The 12771-nt window shown below is 47.5% G+C and overlaps 1 protein-coding gene across 1 annotated transcript in view; it reads right to left on the minus strand.

Annotated features, from left to right (window-relative positions):
• Window positions 1-12771, minus strand: part of LOC119381939 (solute carrier organic anion transporter family member 4A1-like) — a 74051-nt gene that overhangs the window by 37156 nt on the left and 24124 nt on the right. Inside the window, exons 4-6 of the mRNA XM_037649688.2 lie at window positions 11498-11703; window positions 9881-9945; window positions 7499-7721 (exon numbers count right to left, since the gene is read on the minus strand). Of these exons, the coding sequence (XP_037505616.2) occupies window positions 7499-7721; window positions 9881-9945; window positions 11498-11703 (494 nt within the window). The remainder of the gene's footprint in view (window positions 1-7498; window positions 7722-9880; window positions 9946-11497; window positions 11704-12771) is intronic.

The following is a 12771-nucleotide window of genomic DNA, read 5'->3' on the forward strand; positions in this document are numbered from 1 at the left end:
AAAAAAGAAAAGAGAAAGCTCACTAGCGTGCACTTTTTTCCGGACGTATCCGCGCACCGCAAGCGCTTTGTGTAGCGCGTTTCGCATGCTGCCGAGCTGCGGCAGGATTCACAATGGCGGCCGTCGTAGCAGACGACGCGCCTGTCCTCACCCTCAGCGGAGCGCTCGGGCATCAAGGCACCCTAACCCCAAAATGGAAAGCTAGTCTAGGTCGCCAGTGATACGACGTAAACGCAGCGCGGGCAACGATGCAGCATCGCCTGAGTCTTGCATAATATTAATTTCGCCACGTGTGGCGTCCCGTACGTGTTAATGAGAACTAACAGACAGTAATGCCAAGGAAAGTATAGGGGGTGTTATTTGTAGTAATTAGAATATAAATGTGAAGAAAGTCAAGTGGACGAAAAGATAACCTGCCGCCGGCAGGGACCGAACCTGCGACCTTCGAATAACGCGTCCGATGCTCTACCACTGAGCTACGGCGGCGGTCATCTCCCCGTCCACTTTATGGGGTATATATATGGATTGAAACTTAGGAGTGTCAGTCAGCGCCAGTCGCAGCCATGGCGGCGAGTGTGGATCACTCTTTTTTTTTGCCTTTTTGGCGTCACGTAGCACGTGATCTATTTACGAGCAGGCAACTGACCAATAATCCCTCGCATACTACCTGAAGGCACCATGTCTGCCAGAACGAGACCCTCGCTATGAATGAAGGAAAGAAGGTTACTCTTAAGGGCTCGTTTTTCTTCGTTAGACACAATATTAATGAGAACTAACAGACAGTAATGCCAAGGAAAGTATAGGGGGTGTTATTTGTAGTAATTAGAATATAAATGTGAAGAAAGTCAAGTGGACGAAAAGATAACCTGCCGCCGGCAGGGACCGAACCTGCGACCTTCGAATAACGCGTCCGATGCTCTACCACTGAGCTACGGCGGCGGTCATCTCCCCGTCCACTTTATGGGGTATATATATGGATTGAAACTTGACTTTCTTCACATTTATATTCTAATTACTACAAATAACACCCCCTATACTTTCCTTGGCATTACTGTCTGTTAGTTTTCATTAATATTGTGTCTAACAAAGAAAAACGAGCCCTTAAGAGTAACCTTCTTTCCTTCGTCCCGTACGTGTGTTTCACCCAACGCCGCGTGCGTTTGTATTGTGCCGTTAGTATCCTGGAGAACGACTGAGGCATGGCGTAATTGTCTGCTGCGGAGCGAGGGGCCACAGGTTGAAATCTTCGGTCGAGCGTTTCGGATTTTTTTCCTCCTGAATAATTTTATTTTTGGCCTTTATTTATGTATACATACATAAACATATAGGGGACATGACGTCGATGGCAAAAATCCTACGAGAGTGTCCGTATAATTGCAATCGCAATACAAATATCCAGAATCGGATGGAATTTGAACACGGGCCCTCTGCGTGACCTTCGAGTATTCTACCACAGAGCCACGCCGATGCTTGAAACCTCTTTGCAAAAATAACCATATACAGGCGTCATGTCAGGCAAGTAATCGCGTTAACGTGTGCAATATAGCGTGGTAGAAGAGTAAAATAACAACCAGGCGTCACACAATGCTAATTGCGCAACGAGTGCGTGGTTTAAAGCTTCCCACCTACTACAAGTGGTCAACCATAATTGTTTGTCGTCATCAACCACATGCCGCATCAATAAAATGCATATAATACCTTGCAGATGTGTAGCGGGTACCTCGCTTATCCGCAGAAAGACAAATAATGGCATAGCAGGTGCTTTCCTTCTTCACAAAAAATTACACCATCTCCCACTAAAGGGAACCATTTGGGGATGCGAAGCAGCGCATGGGTCGACTTAAAGTTCCGTTCATCACGGGCACCTTGCCCGATGTTAACGCGCCCTTGCAAGTGGAGCACACCATGAATTCGCTGTAGCTGTTGTTGCTGTTACTCGTCCCGAACTCTTAGGCCACGCGGGTTCATCGCGCGTCTGCAGAATCTCGTTCCCCGACGCCATCACGTGATTGCTGAGAGAGTGTAAGGGGGAGAGGCCACAGCGTCTTACCCAGCCCCTTATGGGAGACCAGCGCTGGATAGGTGGCGCGCCCTGGCGGGAAGTCTCGACATAATTGAGCCGCTCGCACGGCCTCCGCGCCGCCGGCTAATCTCGGAGGCCGTGCCGCTCGCGCTCAGACGACCGACCGCACTGTACCGCGGTGAGCCCACGCGCGTGCGCCGTTCCCGGGCTTCATTTTGACGCGAACAGCTCGAGCAACCATTGCGCCAGTAGTACTGCTCTATGGCTTAGAAAAAAATAACTTTGTCTGAAGGCTACTTTCTCAGGAAAGCACTGGAAAACTGAGAGAAGACCTGCAAAGCAGACTACGTCTGTGCATACGGCGTCGAAGTGACAGTGCTCTGCCGTGGTGGCGACTCCGTTGTCACCATTTTCTGGTTGCGTGCTACGATTTGTGTCAAGCTAGTGCAGGCTCACAAGCCTCATTGATAAGTGCGCGCTGTGTCGATACCAGCTGCCCACTAATGCAGTAAAAAAAAATTAAGAGGCAAGGGGTGGCTGCGTTATTTTTCTGCCGTGGTATGTATGCCCAGCCCGTGGTATGTATGCACGCGGACGTTTATCAAGCAAACCACCGTGCTAGCATAGCATGTATGGTGCCGCGCTCTGATGCTCTAGGGCGCGGGATAGATTCCCGTCCATGGTGGCTGCATTTCTATAGGGTTGAAATAAAAAGAACACCCGCGTACTGAGATTTAAGCGCACATTATAGAAACTGAAGCGGTCAAAATTGATCCTAATTCCCACACTATGGCGTGCCTCATAATCATACCTTGTTTGGCATGTAAAATGCCAGCAATTGTCGATGTTGATCAAACACGCGTTTATTCTAAGCAGACACAGGCAAGCAAAAAAACTAACACAGTACGTAAGGCGAATTAAACGGCGAGTAAAAATCCAAGACATTTGGCCCTTTTCTAGCGAGGCATAAATTGCGAGCTAATGCACAAACAAGCTTTACCCCCGCATCGGCTGACTCCAGAAAGCTACGCTTCGAGTAGTCCGCTGCGTTGTTCGTGACAAGAAATCTGTCTGTAGCACAAGTGAAGTTCAACGGAGGCATCCATCGCGGTGCGTATTTCTCATAACAGTTCAGAGGCTTCGCCGAACGTGCCCATGTACGCATCTCGTAGACAGACAGCTTCCTTTCTGCTTAACTGTTTGCAAATAATGTAGACTACCTGCCTATCTATCATATTCACTGCACGCGGTGGCATCAGAAGGAGCTCGGTGGTGGTCAGATGAAAAAATTGGTGCATATGCCGCATGCTGCATAATATGCATGGTTTATTTACGACAAAACGCGGATCAAATTCTGTTCGTTGGCCCCGGTTTCCACTGTTGGCCCTCACTCGAATAAATCTAGCAGACACGCGCCATTCGGCTTAGAAACCAGTCCGGCGCCATTAGACAGGAGAGCAAGAGCAGAACATAATGTGCTCGCCTGGCTGCCGGGATGCAACGGCGCATCCATTCCTATTCTTATGTTTTAGCAGGAAAAGCATAGAAGGATACGTCCTGCCTCATATCTACGTATTGTGGCACTTGAATGCGCAACAGTACCGCCAGCATCCTTTAGTTTTGTTTCGGCGATGCGCGCCCGCATCGCCTCAACCAGTCTCCACTCTCGGCCGCGGGAGCGGCTGGAGTATGCGCACTTTGACCGCCAGGGCGGCACTGCCCACACCGCGGAAACTCCAGCGCTGGTTCCCGATACAGGTCCGAACGCGCTAGCGCGTGCCAGCACGCGTACACCAAGCTAGGACAGCAACGGCAGCCCGGGCCCCTAAAGTGCTTTGCACGTATCATCACCAAGGTGGTCGAACAATCAAGAGCAAGAAGACTTCTCGTTGGCGCAAGCGCGCGCTGAGGGCCACTGATGTTGCATTCCAAGAACAGTTTACTTCCCTCCTTTAAGCTAGTAATGCAGTGGACCAAAAGCAGGCCCGTTGCCTAGGAGGAAACGGAAAGAACTTCGTTCGATAAAATTTTTCCAGTATCAAACCTCTTCAGTGAAGCGCCACTCATCGCCCGAGCCGGATGGGTGGTCCAGGCCAGAAGGTTCCTGGAATAAGGGACCCCCCACCTTCACTAACAAGCCTTTTTTCAATAAATATTTTCCCTCTCTCTCTCTCTCTATGACCGGACGGGTGGCACCGCTTGCCTAATGTTGGTTGGTTGGTTCCTAGAGGAATGGCTCAACCCACCATGGGGGATCGGCCATGAATCGTGCGGCAGTAGGATTTGTGAAGGTCCGGCTGTCGAAATTTGAAGAAAAAAAAGAAGGTACTTTTGAAACGCACCCACTATGGCAGATAAGCCTCGAACTCGTGTAGTACATGAAAAAAAGTAATAACGCAATGAGTAAAGGAAAATGAAGGTGCCGACAAATATATGAACGATATAAAGTGCAAATAAATAAAATTAAGCCATTAACGCTGATGATGAAGGTGGCATATTTGAGGGAACAATCGCTCATTATTTTCTTTTAGCTCGTTACGCACACATACACGCACATCTCTTTGTTATAGTAGGTAAGCAGAAGATTTAAAGCAAGTAAACGAGATTGACACTTTTTTCTTGGTAAATTCCTCGTTTGAACATGACTGTACTTTGATGCTGCTCAAGTGGAACTAAATAACAAAATTTCAGAAAATCTCATTCAGTTACATTAACGCTCTATAGCGAGTACAATATCTCGCCTTTTTTTCCGATTTTCCCTAATTTCCTTAAGCTTTTATCGCTTGTCTTTTTCCCGACTATCGCCCGGTTCATTGCCCATGCATCGTAGTGGGTTGCGCAACATTACCTGGAAATAAACAACCACCTACTCAACTAAATTTGCAATGTAGAGCGCGTACTTTATCGTACAGCGTTAAGTTATAGCTCTTCCAATTATAGTGCATGGAACAAGCGCCACGACCCTCATGCTAACTCTGTGGAACGTCTCGTAGACAGTCCGTGTGCCTTTCCCCTGCTTCGCGTGCTTCTAGAGTACTTGTCACATGTCAGCGAATGATAAATGAGGCTTTGAAAACACCCCTGCAGTGTGTGTTTCATTCGTATATGCGGACATGTGCGGACATGCTTTTGTGGGGGTGCTTTTTTTTCTAGAACACACTTTGTTTAACCACTTATTGAACTGGTTGCATATCTAGAGAAACAGTGCAAGGAATGATAGAAATCGTGCACTTGAGACATATTTTTATTACTTGTCAATACTGGCGCCGAGAATACGAAGGCAGCACACAACGCTTCCAAATCTCATCCCTCGGATATTTGAGAGGATGCCTAGCTTTTAGGTTTGTCGGTACCATACCGTCTGTTTCGCACAGGGTGGGTGTCGTCGCAAGCGACTAGGAACTTCGATATGCCGAGCGTCTCTCCCGGAGCCCGCTTGTACCTATCTTACCGGTATACGTATCTGGCGGCATCAATTCCCACAGGGCTGGCTGATGCTCTGCCATTTAACCAAGGCTATGCTGGGTCGAAGTGCGCCCAGAGACTCGCGTCGATCGTTATGGGTTACCTTTCTATAATATTACCGATAAACCACTGAGCGAGAGGTCAGAGTACTCATCTACCAATTGTAAGAAAACTTTTGGGTTCCCAGTCGGCACTGGGCACCTTCCGCACTGAAGCGGACGCTCTATCAAATTTCGCCACCGCGCGCATTGAGTCGTGTACGACTTCAAAGAGGCAAGCTGGCCATCGGCTCTATTTGTTGCAGGTTCCCGGCCACCACTCGAAAGCGCATTTGGTATGTGAGCGCCCCTCGCTGCTGTGATGCACCGGCAGGCAGCAGCGCAACGCACATGCAACGTGACGCCATCTCTTCGAACGCCCTCTCTGCAGTCTTAGTGCGAACCTCTGCCGTCGCGGCCCATCAACTGTTATGATTGGTAGAGGAGTACTCCGACCTGTCGCTCGTTGGTTTATCGGTTATATTATAGAAAGGTGGCCCATTCCTATTCTTGGCGTCGGTATTGATAAGTAATAAAATATATGTCTTATGTCCAGCCAGAGCATGCACAGGCCGGATTCCACTGTTGCGGGCGAAGCAGTGTAGGCCGGGTACGACAGCAGGGAGTCCCGCAGCCTGTGTGGCCCCTCGTTAATATCGCAGATATTTCTCTGCACAGGTCCTGGGCTCAGCTTGTGTTGGCGCTCAGAAATTGTGCGCGCGGTGGTGGCCCAACAGTTGACGGATCAGGCTCCTGCGTTCAAGCAACGCGGTGTGATTCGACAACCAGTGAGGCAACTATTCACAGAGGGAGTAACAGCGGTGGCATCCATGGTCATGACAAACGGAGAAGTTTCGAACAACGCTTCGTTTCACAATGGCCGTGAATATATGTGGCAAGCCAGAGCCATTCAGCAGCGCAAAGCTCCCTGATCGTAAAATGGTGACAAGATATCGCATAGGAAGGGAACTATTGTAATCTTGGTTCGCACAGCTGAAAGAAGGAAAACTTGACGTCCATCCATTCGTTACATGTAGCTAAGGCTAAGAAGGTATTTTGCGCAGCTTTTTTTACGAGGCTGTTGCGTCTCCTTCATCGGTAATTCCACCGTTGGAAATGCAGTTTACCATTGCATGCGCTACCTCCAGTACCCGCCAAATTCTAGTCAGCGTCAATGGGTGAGTGCCTTGCGCACCACTTGAAGCACTGGGAGTGGACTGGGCGTTCCAGCCTGTGACAATGAGTATTTGAGAATTCGATTGTCGCCACACAACTCTCCAAAGTTCACTTCCCCGTTAAATAAAGGAACAAGTGAACTTCATGGAACCAATTGGCTCACTTTACTAATTGTGTCCGTTAACTAGTGATGGCCGTTGAGTGATTTAACTTTATCCACGCGGGTCTTGACTGATTCCTCATAGCGGCACGCAGTGAGAGGAGAGTTCTGAGGACGACTACACAAATACAAAATCGGCAAACATGACAGAATGGTTCGTTTAAAACCAAGTCTCATTGCCATCGCGGCAAACATGACAATTACACTCGGTTTAACAGTCTGCTCAACCACAATGTACGCTGCTGAGCTGTGTATAGCGTCGCTTCTTGGGCATTTTTAGAGTCACATCACATCTACACTCCCCAATACGCAACTTCATTGTACACTCACCGCCGTTGTATTGACGCTCTTATACCATATCTCGACCTTGCAGCAGAAAAAATAAAGAAAACCATCGAATCATCATCGCTCGCACGGCGTGTTTCATTGCGTTGAAGTACATATACGCAAGGCTGCTGTCCATAGTAAGATTTGTGTGCATAATAGAAGTAAACGAGCTACGATGGCCATCTTGAGTGATTGACACCGCATTTCCCTGCACCCACTCATAGCCCATTGGCAGGTGAGGGCTCGTCAGTGCCGATTGGGGACGCGATGGACTGCGAGCGGGATCCCACGCAAACCGCGGGCATCGACCTGGCGTCTTTGTGCCTGCGCGAGTGGCGGCGGTGCGCCAAAAGGGACAGGTAGAACAACAGCATGGACATGGCGAGCATGACGATCAGCGCGTAGAACATGCCGCGTGCCATGTCCTCGTTCTTGTACGCGATGCAGTTGCCGCTGGAGCCGCACGGCCGGTGCCACGCCAGGCACGCCTCGTCCACGATGCCGCCCATGATCACCGGAGACGGGATGGTGCCTGCGAACATGGGCGAGCAACAATGTTGTTTCTTTTGTCGTTATTTTAACACGGCGTGTTTATGGCCCTCTTCCATCCATACTTTGTCAATGGGGTACGAGGTTTGGTAATCTCCGACCGCAACAAACAACAAGAAAAGCTGTGAGAAGGAAATGGTGGCAAAAATGAATTAATAATAAATAATCAGAAATATGGAAGTAAAATATAGCAGGATGAGAACGCAAATGAAAAACGACAAATAAAAATTAACACTGTAGATTTACTAAACGTTTTCAAAAGGAGGATATGATGGCACTCTTTGAAGAGGGGTGCGGCCTGCAGTCAACTGCATTTTTTGCACTACCGTCCAGCAACCTGCCTGTCTTTCTTTTTTTTGGGGGGGGGGGGGCAAATTATTCTTCTTCAGCGTACTGTTACCCACGCCTGTAACGACTCCTGTTCTATCAATCTCATCCCTGATATCTTTTTTTGCCGATATTCCAACGTATCTTGCCCATACCAACCACTGACCAGTTAGTACTGCCATGCGCTTTAAAACCTCAAGCCTCTGGAAGATGCACGCCTTCAATGGGTCTTGGGTGGATATCCTTTCACTCCGTTATAATGTGTTGAGTACATTTCGGATTTTTCTTACAGCACACGCATGCTTCCTCTATCTAGGAATATTTAGAACAGCAGCCATAGCCAGTACAGTTGGCTATCGCAACAGATGCCTACTGCTGTCTTCTGACTAGTGTTGGGTAACAATGTAATTAAACTTAATTAGTTAACCAAAGGTATCGCTGGCGCAGTTCTCTCACATCTACAGCTACTTACTGCTAAATATTTCATTTCGATCAAGTCTTTTAGCTTGACTCCCGCGTAGATAAAAAAAATGGCTGATCCCTCTGTTAGAGGAACCAGTATAACACGAAAGTGAAACGTGTCTTCATAGATGTAGTTGAGCGTTTGTTTTGCATTGTTTCACCACAAAGGCGAAGGAATGAACGCTATAGAAACAAATTGTAATTTCACGCGAAGAACGGCAAGCAGCTCGAACCTTGCAACGTGCTGCTCAATAAGAATGGACGCACAGAAATAACAAAGACAGGATGAGCGCGAACTAACAACTGTCACAGCTGGACAGTTAAAGCGCGCTGCTCAAGCACAAAGGAGGACGCACGAAACGAACACACCAGTATACACAGGATGAGCGCGAACTGTCACAGTTGTAAATTATTTGTGTGTGAGCAGCACGCTCCTTTCGCAAAAGCGGCCGCGGCAGTGAGCAAAGTGCCCTTCGGGCTCTCTATAACTTCAACGCAAACTTGCGGTGAGAGCACGAGACGCACAAACCACCCCCATTATGAGATAAGCGCGCTCACAAGATACAACGCCTTGTACAGGCACGCACTCATCGCAACGCGCGGGGCGACGACCTTTAAAGCGCGCCCTTCTAGCCCTTCGCGACATCTCGATAGCGAAAGCACGCTGAAGTGCCGCCGATCTCTGAGTACCGCCAACTGTAAATGGTGAATATAAATAAATAGCTCGTCGTTAGGATGATGGAGAACGTGCCGTCTGTGGCGGAGTCGTTTCGCGCCGCGCGCTGCGGAACGAGGGGTCGTAAGTTCGACTCCCGGTGACGGAATTTCTAGTTTTTTTTTCGTTGCAATTTGTTATTGTAGATTTTACAACGTCATATCCGCGACAAAAATACGTCAGTGGAGCCGTGGTGGACCCGGGCATAAAACACTCTCGTGTTAAAAAAAGGCAACAGAATCCGCAGGTAGCGCGTGTACAAGGTCATGTGCCACAGGAAGCTGCGAACATTCCTCCAGCGCAACGCTAGATCTATCTCTCGATATCGCTTTCACTGTTTCACCTTCACGCGAAACTTCCGCATCCTTTTTTTTTTGTACAGCCTATTATTACTGTAACTGGTGTCCCAACCTTAAGAGAATATTAGCAAAAGCTTGCCTTTGTGCCTAGACCCTTTCCTTCCAGTGTCCACCGTACCATTCACTTACATATTAGCTTAACGTGTACGAGCTCTTGAGCGCTGCAAAGACTTGTATATGACAGCGTCTACCGTGGCTCAACAGAGGACCCGCTAAAGCATCGGCTCAGAGAAATAGCGCAAAGTGGTTGACTACCACTTGCAAGGCCGAAACACTCACCTGCGAGCCGGTAGATGACTGTCAGGATTCCAAGGGCCAGCGATCTCTCAGCGGGCTTAACGCATCTGTAGGAAACGCACATTGACGAACTATGTTAGTCTAATTAATCTTTCATAGGTATGCCAGGAAAAACGTAACAAAACACAAAGAATACACAGGACAGAGTGCTGACCCTCTGTCCTGCGTCTTCGTTGTGCCTTGTTACGTTTGTGCTTGTGTATCTGTGAACTATGCATCACCAACTGGTCTGCCAGGATATGTTGATTAATCGAATATTATTTATTTCATTAAGCAGGTACAAGAGTATTTGCGTAACATGATAGACTAAACCACGTTGCATATTATAATGATAACAGACATTGAATATATCGTAAGCAGGACTCATGTCGCGTCAGCAGGAACAAGTGATATCTACAGGCAAAAAATCAGTTTCAAAATGCAGAGTGATGCGAACTTTTCAATGAAGCTTCACGGATCAATTTTGCAAATAACCACATTACAGCGCCTGCTTTCAATTGCGAAATCAACGGTACGTCGTAATGGAAACAAAGAGACAGAAGTTCAGGGAAAGATAAACACACGAAGTGATTACAAATCGTTGAGCAGGGAATGCGCTGGAGCCAACGTTTTGATAGGTGGACTTGTCAAAACATTGACAGATGGACTTGTGAAAATTGCGATTGCTTGACTGTAGACATGACTGCCGTCAAGCGATTGCAGTCTTCAAGGTGATTGCTCCCTCGACGAAGACATCCCCTAAAGAACATAAAGAATATTTTGTAAGGTATAGTGTAAAGGCGTCTCTTTTTGTTTTGCTCTTTTTGAGTGTGTGCGTGTGTTTGCGCATATTATACCAGTGGAGTATTTAACTGTTGTTGCAACTTGCACAGTTCTATTTTTTAAATGCAAATCTTACACATGTATGTATCATGTAATCAATTGTTATTGTTGACTGTGTTTTCTTCTTCCTTTGTCACATATCTAGCATGCATGTATTACGGTAGGCCTCAGGCGCACCTAAGCTACAGTTTTGCAGCTTTTGGCCTGTGGTCATTCCCTCTTTGTTGTATGAGGAAAATAAGGACAACATTATTGATCTATTTGTTTTTATACAGGTGTTCTTGATTTCCGTTGTACTTGAATCAAAACCCACTCCATTGAACAAGGCGTAAAGGTGAACTCTACACATCAGAGAAATTCAGATTGCGAGAATTTCACGCCAGGCACGCATTTAGTTCGGGAGATGCGAATTGCATGGGGCCGTTCCAGGCGCTGTCGAACGCCATAGCAGGAAGATGAAAGGCGCTAGGTCGATATCCTTAAAGAGGCCACGCAGCACTTTTCCAAGTAACCATCGAATGGCTTCTGTAAAGGAGTTTAGTGCCTCATCAGTCGACTCCTCCTCCATGTCCGTTCATTTCGATTGAATGTTTTAACTTACAATAAAACGTTACGTTTAGGAATCGCTTATAGAACTCTTAAAAGAGATTCTGTGTGATTTTTAAAAATTGTGGCAAGGTTATCTAATGCAGCTCTTCATCCGCCTCATACTCAGAAATGCACTCCAAGAACAAGTTGCCGCTGGTACAAGAGAACGCACCAAGCCGGCCGCCTCACCTGATGGCTGCTGCCGTGGCCGCCGCTCCGTTGAGGAAGGGCGAGCTGAGCGAAAGGAAGATGCCAACCAGGTAGACGAGGAGGAGCGGGCAGTTGACGGGACAACGAGATCGGATCGCCTGCACGGATTCCAGAAGGAGCCACTCCGCACTCACGTCCGCGACGTCGTTCAGCGTGCCGTTGACACACGAGCATTCGCTGTACAGCTGGAACCGTCCACGTGACGATAATGAGGGATTTAGCAAAGCGCACTGCTTAGCTCTATCTATAAGCGAAAGACTGTTGGAAGTGAACTACTTTCAAATGCAACTCCTTGTCACGTCTGCGTCAAAATTAAGCGCTGTTGGTAAACCGGCTTCAACTTAGCAAACATGGCCACAGTATCCCTTTAATATATCCATTCCTTTTTCTTCAAAACGTGATATGATTGCAAATAATTGTTGGAGTTTTACATCTCAACAACACGATATGATTATGTCAGACGCCGTAGTGGAGGGCTCCGGAAATTTCGACCACCAGCCCAGGTTCTTTAACATGCACCTAAATCAAAGCACACAGAATAGCATTTTGCTTCCATCGAAATGTCTCTACCGCAGCCTGAATTCGATCCCGCGGCATTCGGTTCAGTAGTCAAGCACCATTAGCATGTACAACAACGCGGCGGGTGACATGCTTCCTTTCCTTGGCTCGTATTCACGAAAAAAATCTTATGCTATAATCATTTGAAAGATAAATTCTCAGGCAATCCTGATTACGCTCATGTCATCAGCGCAAGTAACCGTCCAAAGGCAAAAAAAAAACGCTTGCTAACGAAAAAAAAAAGCCGGCAGATCCCACGCATTGTGGGAATCGATGTAATGCGAAGCAGCCAGCAAAGAGCTGCATACATTGTCTTGTATGTCATTGAGGAAAACGCGTGTCATGGTTTTCATGTTAACTCCTATTATTTATGTTCGTCACACAGTAACGTCGCGCAATACCAACTTGGGGGTCGATCAACCTAGAGAAACGGCCGCCAGGGCACCATGAGCGTGGCACGTAAGTCATGCTGTACATGACATGTGTGTCATGACTTTCATGTTAACTTGTGTTATTTATGTTCGTCACACAGTCACGTCGCGAGATACCAATTTTGGTGTATATCAAGCTAGCGAAACGGCTGCCAGCGCACCATGAGCGTGACACGTAAGTCATGCTGTACATGACATACGTGTCATTATTTTCATGATAACTCGTGTTATTTATGTTCGTCACACGGTCACGTCGCAAGATAC

The sequence above is a fragment of the Rhipicephalus sanguineus genome, chromosome 2 (assembly GCF_013339695.2).
Source record: "Rhipicephalus sanguineus isolate Rsan-2018 chromosome 2, BIME_Rsan_1.4, whole genome shotgun sequence".
Classification (NCBI taxonomy): domain Eukaryota; kingdom Metazoa; phylum Arthropoda; class Arachnida; order Ixodida; family Ixodidae; genus Rhipicephalus; species Rhipicephalus sanguineus.